The sequence below is a fragment of the Glossina fuscipes genome, unplaced genomic scaffold (genome assembly GCF_014805625.2).
Source record: "Glossina fuscipes isolate IAEA_lab_2018 unplaced genomic scaffold, Yale_Gfus_2 1, whole genome shotgun sequence".
Classification (NCBI taxonomy): Eukaryota; Metazoa; Arthropoda; class Insecta; order Diptera; family Glossinidae; genus Glossina; species Glossina fuscipes.
In genome coordinates, this window is record NW_023998415.1 from 9,244,236 (window position 1) to 9,261,919 (window position 17,684).

The following is a 17,684-nucleotide window of genomic DNA, read 5'->3' on the forward strand; positions in this document are numbered from 1 at the left end:
TTTTTTTTTTTTTAATTTTTTTTTTTTATTACAAAAAAAAAAAAAAAAAAAAAAAAAAATTGCATGCTTCAACTGCCGTGTTCGTTATTTATTAATTGTGCACTAATAATATCTTTTCTTTTCTTCATTTAATTTCTTTAAATTTAAATTAATTTTATTGCAATAACATAACGCAACGCTTCTATAGGAAATAAATTAAAAATGATTTAAAGAGCGCATAACTCGGTGACTATTACAAACATTTCTATTTAAATTAAGACTTCTTGAACCAACTAACTTTTTTCGAGATCTGTCTCTTCTCAGAGTTGGAAATGCTAATTTCTTCTTTAGCTAAGCGATTTAAAGAGACTTCAACAACGCTTTTCTTTCTTCATTTTTTTAGTTTAAGCTTAAAAGCGAGTCAAATAATTAGTGTATGTCGAAGCCTCCCCCTAGCAACTCAGCCGAGATTATTGTTATCTTTTCCGTATATCGGGTCAATTTTAATCGATTGATTTCACCTATCGTAGAGAGACTCCAGCGGTGGCTAAATTTCCGAATTTAAAACGAATTCGATGTGTTTTTAGTTTGAAACAGACCACAAGGCCACAAGGTTTCGCTAGGAATACACTTTCAACACTTATTGTTATTACCGTAAATTATGCTTTCAAAACATTTTTTTGTCGTCCTATCATTTATGATATTTTCGTTTACATATTCGTGTAGAAGATTTTGCGCGTGATCAAGCTCTGATTAAAAATTCGATTTTTCAAGTGAAATCGTTGCTTAAAATTATTTCAAATTTGATATTTTTCTCTTAATCTGCGATGCTCCTCCAAGAAAAATAGGCTTTTCAGATCTCTGGAAGTAGAAATTACGGCAGGCAGCATGCTGGCGGTCATGTTAATGAATACCGAAAGATAAAGGATGAAGATGCGTCACAGGAAAGCGGCAGCCGAACCCCTAATCTCAGGCGAGGACGCGGGAGGTAATGCGAAAACAATAGTATGACCCCAGAGTAGTGCAATCAGTTAATTAGTAAGTGCATAGAAAAACAAAAAGAGAAAAAATATGCTCCATACCACAAGCCGTGTAGGGCATAGGAAGGCCGTAACATGCTATTAACATATGCGTGGCAACATAAATGGACTGACAGGAAAAGGTGTTACCTCAGTTCACCTTCAAATGAACACAGATGCAAACGTTTATTCTGGAGCTCATTTCGTGGATTATTTTCAACAATTTCTCGAGAAAAAAGAACCGGAATATTTTGACTTAAAAATGTGTGAGAGTTCATTAAGGTAATTCCGTTTGAACAAACGACAAATAATAACTACTCCCCTGTTAGCACACACCACATGTGTAGTTCTATTTTTTAGACCCTAACATGTATAGGGGTTATTACGAAAAGCAAGCCTTTATGTGACGAGAGAGTTCAATTTCTAGTTTTTTATGACGGAAACCGAAGAATGATAAAATTTTTGAAAAGTAAATTAAGTTTGCCAAAATGGGATCACGTCATGTGATGTATTGTGCATTCCCTATTGCGAGGGCTTTGCCTAAAAACTCATGTGTAACTTTCATTTTTTATTACCCAAACAAGTGAATAACTGCACTAAGCGAGGCAGTATTGGGTATATAATGGTCGGCCTTGTCCACCACACTATTTCCTCTTACTTGTTTTTGTTTTAGTAGTTTTGTGTTTATTTCATTGACCAAAAAAAAGTATAATAATAATAATTATGACTTGTAAGGACTTGTAATGTGAATAGAGGGCTTTGAATTTTTTTTTTTTTTTTTTTTTAAATAAACGAATATTTCCCCTTAATGAGTTTGTCACGAAAATTCTTCACGGCTAGTAAATATGAAACCATAACACAGCGGATACCCTGCGTGTAGGAAAGAATAGCAGGCAACAGGATTTAAGGGTTTAATTTGTAAAGGAAGTTTTTAAAATATTTTTATGGCGTTTTTTAACCCTCCCTCCAGTTTGGTCTCTTGCTTTCTCACTCTTTTTTTTTTCTTTCATTTTTTAATCGAATTACTTTACAAAGTTTACGACTTTCCTAATACTATCCGTTTAACATAAAAGTTTTTATAGCAACTTGATGTTCGCAATAACGGTACGTAAATAAAAAGAAAACATGCATAAATCATCAGTAAATCAAATAATTTATTCTTTCTTACATACTTTCACGATGTTGTGAAAAGTTTAAACATTAAAATAATTTTTTTTTTTTTTATTATTAATTTTTCTTCTTTTTTTTTTTTAATTTTTTATTTAATAAACGATTTCTTTTTCTTAAAGACTTGGCGTCGATGGAGGAGTATTGGTGTTTTCAAGAGTTTATTGCTTTTCATATTATTGCTTTCAATTTATGGTATTTTCAAAAGACTCACCGCTACTATGCATTATTTAATCAATGATCATTTAACACTATTGTGTTGCTTATTCATATAAAATATATTTGTATTGAAAGTAACGCTAATTAAATTTTAACGCTTTGTTGGCTGTTGTTTTTCATTATTGTTATTTAGTTTTAGCTTTGGTTTTTTTTTTTTTTTTTTTTTTTGTTTTTTTTTTTTTTTTTATTTATATGTAATTCATTACATTCCTACTATTTAATCCTGTTCCTCCTCTTCCTCCTCTTTCTTATTCTTCTTCTTCTTCCTCTTTAGTTTTTTAAACATATTTATGCTTTCTTGATTGAATAGTTTCACGTTTTCACTGTTTTTATTTTTTTTTTTCTTCGCTCTCTCATTCTTCGAAATATCTCTGATGCGAATATGTTGCGGTTATGGAAAAACAAAAAAAAAAAATAAATAAATAAATAAAAATTATAAATTACAACTACATCTACAACAATAATAATAATAATAATAATAACAGCTACTTAAATCCGCTGATGCTTCATCTGATGATGAAGGTTGGCTGTACACGTCGGCCTCAACACCAGCCGCACAACAACAGCAGCAAAAGCATACGGCCACAACAGCCATTGATTGTTTGAATTCCATCCACAGTCGAGGTTCGGTTATTAATCATTATTCCAGTGAAATTACTGACGGTATTCAGTCATCGACTGTGTCATCATCTACTGCCACCGCGGCGGCAATTGCGCAAACGGCAGTAGTCGTTTCCTCTTCAACAGTTTCGACCATTTTAGGTGACGATTCTGATAAAGAAAACAAAGATATTTTGTCATCTTCTGCAAATTTGGCCAAAATTCATTTGGCTCTTAATACGCATAATACAACATATTCCGCATGCAGCACTACCAGCATCATTGAAAGCAGTTCAAGTTCGAGCGGGGCCAGCAGTAGCAGCAGCAGCAATAATAGTTCAGGTGCTTCATCGAACGATATGCTTACGGAGGCCACCACTACCAGTACGTCATCGAGGACTAACGCTACACAAATCTTAAATACGTGTATCGCTCAACGCAACGAAAAAATGGACGGATCGCATTTTAATAGCAATTCAATTGAGAATAATATAGAAAACTGCCACAATAGTAATAGCAACAAAAAAACGGCTTCTTATAAAACTGTAGCTCAGTTTGTCATTACCAATCACAAGCGCAATGAACACAACCATAATTATACCAATTCATCGATGACAACAAAAGCATCATTGGCCGCAAATTCACACAACAACAGTCAACGCTATGAAACGTCAACGCAATTGGTGCATCAACATCCGTTGCCTGCTTCACAACAAATAACTGCTGCAACATCATCACTCCCATTGACTACATCAACCACAGCTTCTGTGTTACCGGCAGCCTCCGTTGACGTTACCAATGGCAATTTGGAAAAGGTAAGAATCATATGAAATTCTTTTGGACGATGATAAAATAACTTAAATGTCTTGCGGCCTATCCGCACCACCATTCTGCTTTCAAAGTTAAGGAAAAAGTAAAACTATGAGTCTTGCTCAGCAGAAATAGAAGAAGATAGCATAGGAATTTAGCTAATGATGCCAGTGGTTTTCTTTCTTTCTATTTTTCCTTTTTTTTTTTTTTCTTCTATTCTTTCCTTTGCTTGTATCATTGATTATTATTTAAAAAAAGAAAAAAAAAAATGATTGAGAAAAGAATGAATTTCTTGAGAAAACATTTCAACAGACATAAATAATTGAAATTATTTTGCAATAGTAACAGGTTCTGTTTTTTTGAATAAAGAGAAACTGCCATCATAAGCTTTGCATTTATTTGCGGCTTCAAAAAATTTATCCCCATATCACACCATAAGATAAATATTATCCGATTTTAAGATAACTCTTCAGATGATACTTTTCAAAATATTCTTAAGAGTAAAAACTATCTTTATTTACATATATACATGTGATACTATCACTAATTAAGATAGTAAATAAAGAGAAGAGAGAGAGAAAGAGAGAGAGAAAGAGAGAGAGAGAGAGAGAGAAAATAAATAAAGACCTTTCTGCAATTTTCATAACGATCAGGAGTAGGAATATTTTCAGCTTATCAGGCGCTTCTCCAATAATGGGTAAAAGCACGGGTCCCGTAATTTAGCTATAATGTTAAGCTACGTAAGAATTAGAATAGCCCAGACGGCCTATTAGATTGTACCAACCGATTGTGATGTGAACTCTTACACTTGCAAAAATTTGCATTGCAACCTGAAATTCATCTTTCTTCTTACTTACGGACCTGCCCGCCACAACCAGCCTGTAATAGGTAAAGAGTTTTAAGAAAAAACCAGCAAAACTTCACGATACTTAAAGCCCATGAAACATATTTATGTACACATAATCGTTCCACTAGACTATCCGCCATTTCCGTTTTGATCTTTATGTATCTGTGTATGAGATGAATAGGCACCGCCTAGACAAGTTTTCTTTACATCTCGGTTTATAAAGATAAAAGCGACGCCGAGTATCCCTCAATTTTTTTTTGTTAGTTGTAACACTCTTTAGGTTGAAAGGTGAAAAGTTAGCGAACTTCCCTATGAAATAGTTTTCAACGAAAATCTTCTATTCACCTTATTTGAGGACAAATTCGAACCTAACCCTAATTTCGCTTCGATCCGCCTGAGTAGCCGAATAGGTAAGAGCCAGTGTCAAATACCAAGTCAATGTCGTAGCTATGGTCGTAGCTATAGTGACTGCTCAGTCTATCAAGAATAACACTCCACATTTCTTTCTCTTTTCTCTCTTCTTTCTGACAATCACCGTGTTACACGCATAGGAGAGTAAGTGGTCATATTAAAAACAAAAAAAAATACTGATTTGGTAGAATGTCGGTGAAGGTTAGGTAAGTATCCTTGCAAATCAGGTAATCCGTAGATAGCTGACACGACTCGAATGTAACACTTCGAAAAATTTATCTTTGCCTTAGAACGCAACTCGTCTGATTTCAGTAGTAAGCCTAAAAGCGAGAGCAAAAAAAAATTTGATACAAACTTTTTAGCTTTTAAATCGAACATATTGAAATTCGATCCTGTGAATTATCACCATGCCGGCAATGTATAGTAAAAATTCCCGGAATGGCTGACCAAATGTATAAGGAAGTAAATGATCCAAAGCTTAATTTGTATGAGACATATCTTCAATCAAGAATTTCAATGGTAGATAAACATAGATAGGTAAGGCAAATGATATGGAGGAAAAGGGCTAGTCTGAATATAACGCTGGTTTAAGTGACCAACTAATATATGCCGTGCATTGAATACTAAACCTCTCGGTCGATATTCGCTTAACATTTGCAAACTGTAGCGCAAGAAGCGATTGTGTTCGCCTTACGTTGAACTTGTTGTTCTCCACCGATCTTACACAATTTCCAATAGATTAATAAGAGACAATAAGCCGTGGTTTGTTGGTATTTGCTTTGCCGTAAAGCTTCTATTCTAAATTATAATTAATCGACTGTCTTCGTGTATTTTGATATTATGTTTATCCGATTAATGCCAGATGTACAGAAATCCGAATAAATGCGCTTAATGTAAATGCTTTAATGTGTACGCTTGCCTCTGCTTGGCTGCCTGAGTGCATGCGTTTAAGTAAAACTTATGCATGAATTATGCGAGCTTGTTTCATGCAAGCTTGTTTCATGCATGGTTGAAAACAGCAATAATTTTTTTTTTTTTTTTTTAAGGTTATGTACTCAGGCACAGGCTAATAGGTCTCATAGTGCATACAATAATAATTTCATGGTGAAATGATTTAATTTTCATTTATTTTTATTAATGACTAAAGATTTCTTTTCCATATTGTAAAAATATATTTACATAATATACATAAAATATTTTTCACAAATTAACAAATGATTTCCGTTACATTGTGGTCTGACACTTTGCTGTTGTCGCTGTTGTTTATTTATGTTTTTCTATTTTATTTTATTTTATTTTTTTTTATTTACTGCAATCCTAAGATAAATGATTGAAGAAAAACACAAAAATTATGAATTGTCTTTAAGCAGAAAAGTGGAAAAAAAAGTGCTTGTGTTACCTCAAGCTTATGCTCATGCTTATGCACATAAAATATTAATAATGAGCGGAAATCATGATCAAGCCGTTGTCCGTATATTTGCCAGTTAGTCAACTACTTTTCACCAAAAGCATTTGTACACTTTTTTTTTTTTTTTTTTTTTTTTTTTTAGTTGAGTAGCTATTTGTTACGGTTTTCATGACAATTTGTCTTCAAATTAGAGAAAAAAAAATAAATAAATAAATAAATAAATAAAAATAAAGAGCAAGAAATGTCCAATACGTGGCATTTTGAAAGTAAACGAACGAAATGGAATAAAAAAAAAGAAAAATTATAATCAGCTTAGGCCAAATGCAAAACACCGTTTGTATTACATCTGACCGAACACTTTGAGAGAGTATTGGTAAAGGACACACATTTTCATAGTTGCAAATCTTTGGACCGGACAAAAGTAATCTTTCTTTTCTGATCCAAGCTACTTACCCATATCCAACTAAGATTTGCTTCCATTTATAAAACGAAGATTACAAATTAAGCTCTTCGTTGATATCTGCAAGAAAAATGCTTCGAATAAAAGTTATTATCCTTCTTGACATTTCCCTTCCCTTATGTTCGCTATAAATTTTCCACAAAACCTTTTTGCCATCCATATATCCCTTACGTCATAGATTGCTAACAAAAAAAAAAGCATTAAAAGTTGTTTTTAGGTTTTCCAACTATATAGATTTTGTGTTGAGGGACCGACTTAAACACAGATCTTCATCTCCTCGACAAAATTGTATGAGGAACCTACGTGTATCGGTGAATATTCAGACTTTATTCCTATTTTTTTACAAAATTGACATGGATATAGCTAATTCGATTCAGAATTTTAAACATATGCAATCATCGACGAGGTTTTATATGCATATATATATTGTGAGGACCCAAAATTGTCCCTCGTTTTGGCCTCACGGGTTCTCTGTCTCTGGCGGGGGAAAGAGGGTAATAGAATAGGATAGAGAGTAAGCTAGCGTAGGAGAGAGAGTAAGAATAGAATAAGAATAGGGTTACGAATAGAGTAAGAATATGATAGGAATAGAATAAAAATAGGGTTAGGATATAGAATGAGAATAGGTTACTACTAGGCTAGAGTAGAATAAATTAGAATAATTTAGGTGATTCTTAGTTTGATCGTCGCCGTGACAGTCTTGTTTCAGCGTCGTTAAGAGCGAGTCATAATAGTAATAATAAAAGTGAAATATCAAATTGAACAATAAAGGTCCCTGTAAAAAATAAATTTTTTTATGTTCTCCTGGGCCGCTGAGCTGCCCCAGCCCCTAGAGAATCGGCCGAAAGGTCCTCACAATATATATGTATTCTAAGTATTAGTTTCTTCTTTTGCTAGCTATATATAGTTCTTCCTGGTCACGGTATAGATGGCTACATGTATAGAGCGCATCTCCGAATAAAGCCACCGCAATGAATTATTTTCCTTCACTTTTGGTTGGTGGATATGAAGGATGTTGGATCGAATCCGTCGATATTTTTGGAAAATAGTTCATAAAGATTTAAGAAGATATGTAACATTTTAAAAAAAGGTATTAGTGGAAGGGAAAATTTAAAGCGTATAGTGAAGGGACAGAGAGGTGTTTGTGTAATAGAATAGAAATAAAATTATTGTCGAATTCGAGGTAGAGAATAATCTCAAAATTTTTTAAATGTCCAAATGCAGAGAAACTCCTGTGTACGGCTGACTTTAAAGGCTTTAAAGTTCAATCAAAAAATAAAAGTTAGAAAACCTACGGTGTAAAAACATTGAAGGACTTTAATAAATAAACTTTTTTTTAAAATAGATTATAGGTATAAAGTATTCGACTTACGCTTATTACAACAAAGTTTTCGGATTTTTTTTTTTTTTTTTAACATATTGAAAACTTTTTTCAGGAAACCATACGTTGCCATACACGTGCAGATATGGATAATATCAGTGTCAGACAAGCAACAGCCAATAACCAACACCATCACCACCTTCACCACATAAGCAATAATACTAACAACAACAATAACAACAGCAGCGGCAATAACAATAATAATAATAACAAAAGTAATAGCAGCAGCACCAACAACAACAACAACAACAACAACAACAACAATAATAACGGCAATGACAGCCAACAACAGCCACAACAACCGACATCATTATACGGCCAACAATTGCATGTAAATGTTGGCAAACGTTTACCACCACGTTCACCGGCCAAATCAAATATTTCTCATGCCTCCACCGGTACAAGTACGTCCACCTTGTCACCCACCACCAAGGTAAATTGTTGCAATCACATAAGTTCAAATTCAATGATCTATATACATATGATATTAAAGTAGGCGGTTGATCGGTTGGCCAATATGTACGCTTATGTCTTATGCCTTATGTCTTATGTCTTTTTTGTGTGTTGTGTGTCTCGGTTCAAGTTATGTTAGGTGACGGAGAAATTGAGCTTTCAAAATAAATTATAAATGATCGAAATTTAAGCGAAACGAACAGAATGCATAAAATATGTGTAAACACATGATCGATTACTATTCAACGTTAAAACATATGAAATTTAATATATTTGCCGGTTGGGTTACGTGACAAGGAGTTAATAATGAAAATTATACGATGGGAAAATGTTGTGAAATAATTTACAGTTTCTTCTTCTTTTTTATTTTTACTTTTTTATTTTTTTTTTATTTTTATGTTTTTGTGTGCTGCTTTGTTTATTGTTTATTGTCATTTTTGTACTCGTTTTAACCTTTTCCACACTTTTCATGTTTTAGGCAAATGTTCGCATAAAGTCCGGTTTCATAAATTATTTATGCCACCAGCGCTTTTGTCTCCACAAAAAGACGCTTTTCACAGCTTTTTTTGTATGTGCGTACTCCTTGCCGCGAAATCTTCGTCCTCCCTGCTATAGCAGCAGTCAGTTGTAAAACAACATTTCTGTGAATTCCAATTTTATCTTTTACTTAAAGCCGACTTTTTACGCACGTTTATGTTATTCTCTTTTTTTTCCTTTCGGGAATTTTCTTTACAAAATTTAGCTTTGTTGAGTTCGATAAACAATATTTTTTTTATTTTTTTTTTTTTGAAGAAAAACGGTTCATGTAAATTTGCATGTTACATGATCAGTAATGATATTATTTGAAAATTTTTTTTCAATTGTGTGGGCCTGGGGTTATTGGTGTTGTTTTTATTGTTGTTGTTGTTGTTGTTGTTGTTGTTGCCTATGTTGCTATTTATTAACATTTAATTTACATATAAACATGCTGTTAGCCTTTTCTTCTTTGTCGAATTACTTACGTTTATGGGCTTTGCTTGCGAGGCCTGTGTGGCTATCGCATAATATTTGACTTTGACACTTGTTACTTCATGATCGGGGGATATACAACAATACCATAATGCACTTTGCATTCATGCGTTTCGCTTATGGCGATTCCATAAATTAAATAAGCACGTACGCACGCACGCACGCATGCATGAATGCATATATGTACGCACATACGCATACATTTGTACGAATATACGAATCAGTATGTGTTTACGTCCACATACATATGCATAAGTCATTGCCAAGGAGAATTATCGTCTTGTCAACAACAACGACAACGACGGCATTTTCCGTAATCTCGTATCTTGCTGCGGTATTTATTGTCGGTACGAACGCACCGTGTGTTGTTGATTGAAGTGCGCAAACAATCGTAGACGCCTTAAACATTTATGTGTTAATAGTTTTTTCGTTTCAGTTTTTTTTTGGATATTTTGGATTTCATTTCATTACTTATCAGTCAATTGAGATTTTAATTATGGCTTTCTATGGAAAATTTATTTTAATGCATTTCCATCATATCGCTGTGTGTGTGTGTGTGTGTGTGTGTGAAAATGACTGACTCTCTCGCGAAAGGCATTTTTAGCTAAATATTACGATGATAAACATTTGCGAAAAATCGCAAAAAAAAAGTTTTGACACAAATATCTTCGGGCAGAAGAATGCTTTAGAAACGAATGAAACTATCAATTAAAATAATTATTTTAGCGAAATAATTGCACTTCTCTTTTAGTATATTAGAAATTCAAAGTTTAAATTTATGAAATCTTATCTAAATCTGGTAACTATGCCTAGATCTGTTAAAAATATTGTAGACTCTTATCTATCTGTAAATCGAAATATGTGTTTTACAGTCCAGTCAATGCTAAGCAAAGACAAATGCTCTTGCGAGAGAGTCTCTTTTCATTTTTACAAAGTATTTTCATCTTAAATGAAAATCCTTCAGTCCATTTGATATAAGCGATTTTCCCTCACCCGCCCATACTTGATCATTGTGGAACGTTATAACCATGACCATGACTTTGACTTGCATGTAGCAATAATCGTAACTTCATACCGTTTCCTAATGATAAGATGTTCTAATATAAAAGATTTTCTCTGCTTCTATTTAAAATTACCCAACAAAATGATAATTAATAAAATATAATAAAATACCTTTAGAAGTCAAGAATATCTCAAATTTAAAGCAAAATATCATTCTTTAAAAAACTTGATATCTATCTGCTTCAAGTCTACCAAATATTAAATGGCTTTTCTATAAAGTTACTCGTATAAATTTTAGTTATCATATTTTCTTCCTTCCTTTTGCTTTGTGTTATTATACTTTCATTACACCCTACATCAATTGGTGGTACAACGAGTTCGTTCGAATTTATGCAACAGCCAGATGAACTTGAGATAGACCTACCTTTCATTATACCGATCGGATTCGGAATTATTTTGTGAAACGATCTCTCTGTCGTGTTTTCTTGTGTTCAATTTTCACGCCGCGAGGACGAAAGCTATTGAAAATATTTCGAATCAGACCCTCTTTTCGACAACTGTAGAGAATCTAATGGTGGGCCGTGTCCCACTATAGTGCTTGTACTTAAGTAATTTCTCTTAAAATGCAAGGCAAAAGATTGCGAACATTCGAATAAGGATAAGTTTTACTATACTGAAAAAAAAATTTGCGTATTAATAATTCCAGTTACTCCTTGCTTCAATCCTTCATCGTTTTCTTTACATTTCATTTTGTGGTTTTCATAAATTAACCTGAAGAGGGTTTTTCTATCACTTTTGCTTCGGAAAACATAATTTGACACAAAATGACAGAGAGGATGACAGACAAACACAAGAACAAATTTCATATGGCAGTTAGTTGCATGATAACAATGCGAGAATAGGGCAATATTTAATATAAATTTGATACAAGATCACAACAACTACAACAAGAAAATATATTGTTGTCTTTCTATAACAAGTGCGGCATTTGTCAATTTATTTTTAATGTTAATGTTATAACATCAAATTGATTGACTAATTTAAGGAGCTCTTTTTATTCGAAAACCATTGCCTAGTTTCTAGTAAATCAGAACGTTTCTCTTTTTTTTTTAATATTGCCCTTGCATCTTTGGCGCGGTACCTATCATAATAACTGTTAATAAACATTTCTCTATATCTTCGAAAATAAAGGCATTTTGGTAGAACATGACACAGATTTATTTTTATTTATAATCAAAAGTGATATACTAAATCATTAACAATGGGGAACTTCAAAACCTCTACAGAGCATATTTCTTAATTTGAATCAAATTCTGAATCGAGGTAGCTATATCTGTCCGTCTGCGTTGACGTTCCGGCAAAATTGCCACAAAAATTAAGATGTCGACTTCAAAGTTGATAGAAACATTGGGAACACAATAAAGCGTAAGCTGGAAATAGTTTTGTTCCTCTCGGGTTCCTTTTCGGCATAAATGGAAATTGCTCTACTTTACTTTATGGAGTGTCGTCCTCCCGACTGTTAGGACAAACTCTACGGAAAAGATGTTAAATAATTAAATATTAGTTTGGCCTCGACATTGGCAAGAGAAGGCAAAGAGCTCATAACTGCTTTCACATTCTGGCACTTCAAAAGTGATGAGATGTTTTAATTGATGTGTGTTCGGGTGTTGGTCTACTCAATGATGGACACACCGGTTATCTTCCGCTATGTTGTTTGCGTGTAAATCATTACTAACAAGCAATTGGTATGAGTAATTTTCCAACCATTCCCATAATCGCTACCATTAAGCGAACTCTTTGCTATCTCTCTATGTTTCTATGTCTTTAAAGATACTTTTCCAGTGCAATGCATTTCCATTTTTTCATATCGCATTGCGTTTTTAAGCTACAGATAAATTTTGGCGCTTTTACGAGAAGAATATATACTCTCTTTGGTCATAAGTGCCTTGCAGAAAATAAAAATTTCATAAAATATACTTTCAGCGAAGTTGCATAGCGTAAAACTGTCTGAAGTCCATCTCTAAGCACAGTCTTCTCTTCTTGACTGAAAAAGTTTAAACAATTTAACCACAATTGTTAACCAGAGCCGTATACCACTTCATTGATAGATACGTTCATAGTTACGGTAACAAAAAAAAATTAATAATGATTTTCATAGACTCGCCTTGGGTGGTGAGTACCCAAGACTTGCTTTAAGGCCAATTTTTTGTGGTTTTTTTTAAATATCATTACAAAAAATGCTTATTTATCTATTGAAAACTAATCAATTCCTAACGTTTAGCTATCCGAATTAAAAACTTGCAAAACCTCTTTTAAATTTTTTCAAAATATTGCTTAACACATTGTTATGATTATTTCTGCTTTGAAAAAGAAAAAAAAAAAAATCCTAACGTTAAAAACACATCAAAAATTTATAATTTTTTAATATTCATCGGTGAGATAGGCGAGAGGTATATTAGACTTTATCAACGGTTTGGCCTAAGAACGTAAGTTGCAAACTCTATAAAGTCCATGTCATGCAATAGCGATTATGATTTCGAAATTTTCCGTATAATTGCCGGCAAAAAATATAGGTATAGTTAGGATTTTAGTTTACATCTATGAAGTGCGCGCTTTTAAGTTTGATAAAAATCTGATCTGGCGTACGTACGATAGCGATCGATATACGACGTAAATATACCTTCATTCTATATATTGTTTTCATTTATCACGCATACAAGCTAATGGTGGACACTAAAAAATTGCACCGGAACGCTTATAAAATTTCATTCTCGTAAAATTACGAATTAAGAATAGAGTAAGGATAGAGGAAGGATCTGCGAAGGAGGTTCAAATAGTAGCAAATTTTCCAAATTTAATATTCAAGTTTTTCAACTTTTATACATCTCTAATCTAAATTATATGATACGTCGGCGAGCATGACTGACTCTATGCGCTATACGTTCTTCGTATGCATATGGCATACTCTAGTTCAGCTTAAGATGTCACAGTTGATTTCATCTATTGAATCGACGCTTATCACACGTAGACTTTCATAAGTAACTAAAGCGATCTTTATGACTGAATTCGCAATTTTTTGATGCGACATAAACATGTGTTATGAGTTATTGGATTACGATTAGCACATACCTTTTTTACTTAGATAGTGTATAAATGAAATGTGTAAAGCATATAATACATAGGCATTTGCGGCGTTATAATAACTAATCTTTTCCAACACATTCATATGACAAGTGCTATAAAAATGTTGCCGAAAGCATTTTTAATACGAAAAATTTAATAAATAATATATATAAAGACAGAAAAAAATCAGTTGCATATATTTACGAGTATAGACACAATATATATATATATATATATATGTATGTAGTATTATGACTCATTTATTATTCAATTTTTAGTTTTTTATGTCTAGCATTTATTAACTCAGTCAGTTCATTTGCAAACTTACGAAACGCGAACAGAAACGTTAATATCCATAGGAATATATGCATAAATAGATAAAATTTTATATATCTTAAATTGGTCGATTTGTAATCGCTTTAACCATACCTCACCTTAACCACATAAGCTGCTGCTATAGATCTACGAATACGTAACTTAATAAGTGAAGTTTAATACGTTACACCATCCTACAGTTAGCTATATATCGAGTTTTCAAAATAAGTCGCAACCTATAAAAACACGCCAGACAGATGGATAAACCAACTTAGATAAAACAAGAAGTAACGCGTTAAGGCTTTTCGTCATACAGAAATACTTTGGTCAATCATCATCTTAAACGAATACGTAAATATTATGAGATATTCTGTTAACAGTGGAGTTTCCAATCGATCGATTGCTAAGGTCCTTTTTACATTACGCGTTTGGATGAATATTTGCTTTAGATCGTAAATAACAATTTTATTGGCGCCATGCGGACATATTTGTGGGCAGAAACGGGCATAAGACAACATCTGTCAACGTTTTGGCTTACTGAAGATCACTTCAATATCAACAGGAAGCATCCAAACGGATGGATGGGTAGCCTGAGCTTTGGTGATCTTTCGCTTAAAAAAAGTAGCAAAGAACGAGTTTGGATCGAAGCATTGAAAAAAACATTGGTAGAAGTGGAATAATAATTTTAAATGAGATATAATTAAATTGGTGCTAATTTTCGATCACAATAGCATTTTGTCTTCAAACAATTTCTTTTTACGAACTCAATATTTGAAGGAAAATCATTAACCCAACTTCCTTTTAAAATACTTGCAAGCGAATAGCGTTCATTTTCACACTTGATCTAGAGAATTATATTAAGCGTGTCTCTGTCGGGTGTTGCAGCTTCTCGTTTGCATTTTTTCTATCTTGAAAGTTCCAACATCCTGGCCTTATCCAATAGCTTTCACTTTCGAACTGTGATCAAGAATATATAAACTCTATACGGAGCCCTTTTTGTCTCTTCCTTTTCACTCTTTGCGAAAGAAGAGGGAAACTTAATACTGCTCTTCTTTGTTGTTAAATGTAATTGTCTTCTTCTTCCGCCCTGAAAACTTTTATTTCCCTTAAACAACGAACCTAACGAATTTCACCCTTTAAGAAGACCTGATTTGATATCATCAAACTGGATTTATTTATGTTTATTTCGTTTTTTTTATTTTTATTTTTATTTATTTATTTTTTTTTTACTTTCTTTCTTTGTTGCCCTTTATTATCTTAACGTTGAAAAAATTATATTAATAAACAGAAAGAAACTATTTATGAAAGAATACATATACGAAAAATTTAATAATAGATATACGGATAAAAATTTGATTGCAAACGCGAAGCGAATACAAAAGCAAGAAAAAAAAAAAAAAATGAAACGATTACTTTTTAGTTTAGTATTAAAAATGTACAGAGAAAACGAACTTGTTTATGGAAAATATACGGAGCGCATGATGTGATGGAAACATTAAGATAAAACTCAAAAAAAATATTAATAATAAAAACAAAAAGGAAAAATTAAAATTAATGAATAAAAAATAAGTAAAATATGAACATTTTTCTAAATATGCATTAATTAAAACTAATGAACGGAATAACGTAAATAGTGTTCAAACCACATTTTTTCTTGCAACCAATGGAAAAAGATTAGCACAGGAAAAAAACTGTGAAAAGATAAAATTTTGAATTTTTTCATAAAGCAAAAAAAAAAATTGATTGTCAAGTGAAATAAAATAAGTGAAAATGAAAGAAACAAAAAACATAATCCCAAATTATAAGCGCAAGCGACAATCTTAATACAAATTCGGCTTGAATCAGACTCAATTCTCTTAACGAGACCTAGCAACGTTATCGCTTATAAAGTTATGATCCCAAAGTATTTAAATTGGTTCATAAATTAAGTAAAACTCAAAACCTACTTAACATAGCGATCAAAAAAAAAAAAAAAAAAAAAAAAAAAACCGAAGAAGAACTTCCCAACCGCCTTGAGACGAGTTTGTATACCACTCCTGTACTAAATGGAAACAAAGTACATTTTTTAATGGTGGGCGTTTCAGTGGCTCAATGCACAATATTTTTACATAAAACGTTCTTTCATTTACTAGTAACGAAATTCATTAAGACTTATAAGCTCTCAACAATAATAACAATAATAGGATTACAAATAAGTTTCCGAACCGTTTAACAAAAGACGGTCCCACGAAGACGTTTTGTTCAAATTTTCAGATGTAAAATGTAATATCGTAAGTTTGGTCACCTGGTAACAATATAACCTTGAAGCACTGGTAATTTCGCATCATCAGCATCATACGATTATACCCTACGCTGCTTGCGGTACAGGGCATATTAACTTTGTGCGGACGTATGTTACATCCAGATGGGCTTAAAATAGGCCTACTATTTCTGTCCGCCCCTCTGTCCGATGTCGGCCCATGCAATTTTGCATTCCTTCTACGTACAGGTCGCAGTTTTTGATGAAAGCTGGTATTTCTGGAATTTCTTTTTACTTGTTTTCTTCATACAAAAATGTCAAGTTTTATGCCAAACAAGCGTCATTTATGGGAAGCTTTGATTTATTGCTTTATTTTGAACAAATTTGTACTCCTAGTAGTAAGCCAAGTATAAGACTTTTAAATAAAACAATTTGCATTCGTAAAGGCTTAGGGCACAATCTGACTAAATCTGAAGTTGAAAACTTCTCAAATTAATTTCAAATAAAAATTTACAAATTTAAAAGACAATGTATTTTGGCATTAGATATAAAAATTATTATTATATTATTATTAAGAGCAGAAGTATCCTTCAAAAATCGTAAGAAATTTATGCATGCAAGTTAAGCAAGTTTAAGCGTTATATGCAGGTAAGACGGACGATAGCCTAAATTATTGTAGATAATATTTCGAATATCAAATACAAAATATTATTTTTCACCGAATTGTCGACAAATATCGTCGACTTTTTTATACCCTTCAGTGTTTGTGTTAGAAAGGTATATAAAATTCACTCGAATATATACAACACCCGGAAGGATTTGAGATAGAGCCAGTTTTATACTCATCACTGAAGGATGAGAGGTATATTCGGCTTATCAAAACGTTAGCAACGCCTAGACGGAAGCATCAGAGACAACGCAAAGTGTATAGATTCTTGATCAGCATCAAATTCTGAGTAGATTTAAGCATGTCCGTCTGTCCGTATATGTACCGTCTATTGTAAACCGCAAAAACGAAACTATCGACGTCCAATTTATTCAGAAACATTCAAAGGTCTTGTACGCGAATTGTTTTCAAAAATGGATGAAATCGATCGAAGGACACGTTTACAGTACTGCGTAAAGGGAAAACCCCTCTGTTTTTCAAAAAGAATAAAAATTGTGCTTTAATCAATTTAGACTACACCGAAGCTTGTCCGACTGCTCGTCTGCAGTATCTATGGTAAACGTTCTCTCTTTAGCC

At 32.8% G+C, this 17,684-nt stretch overlaps 1 protein-coding gene across 3 annotated transcripts in view; it reads left to right on the top strand.

The window, feature by feature from the left end:
* LOC119645157 (probable serine/threonine-protein kinase DDB_G0282963) overlaps nt 1-17,684 on the top strand; it is a 72,013-nt gene that overhangs the window by 4,513 nt on the left and 49,816 nt on the right. For 2 of the 3 annotated variants that reach the window (XM_038045123.1, XM_038045122.1), the window contains exons 3-4: nt 2,870-3,799; nt 8,357-8,734. In XM_038045123.1, coding sequence (XP_037901051.1) covers nt 2,870-3,799; nt 8,357-8,734 — 1,308 coding nt within the window. The remainder of the gene's footprint in view (nt 1-2,869; nt 3,800-8,356; nt 8,735-17,684) is intronic. The other variant, XM_038045124.1, reaches the window with a different exon arrangement.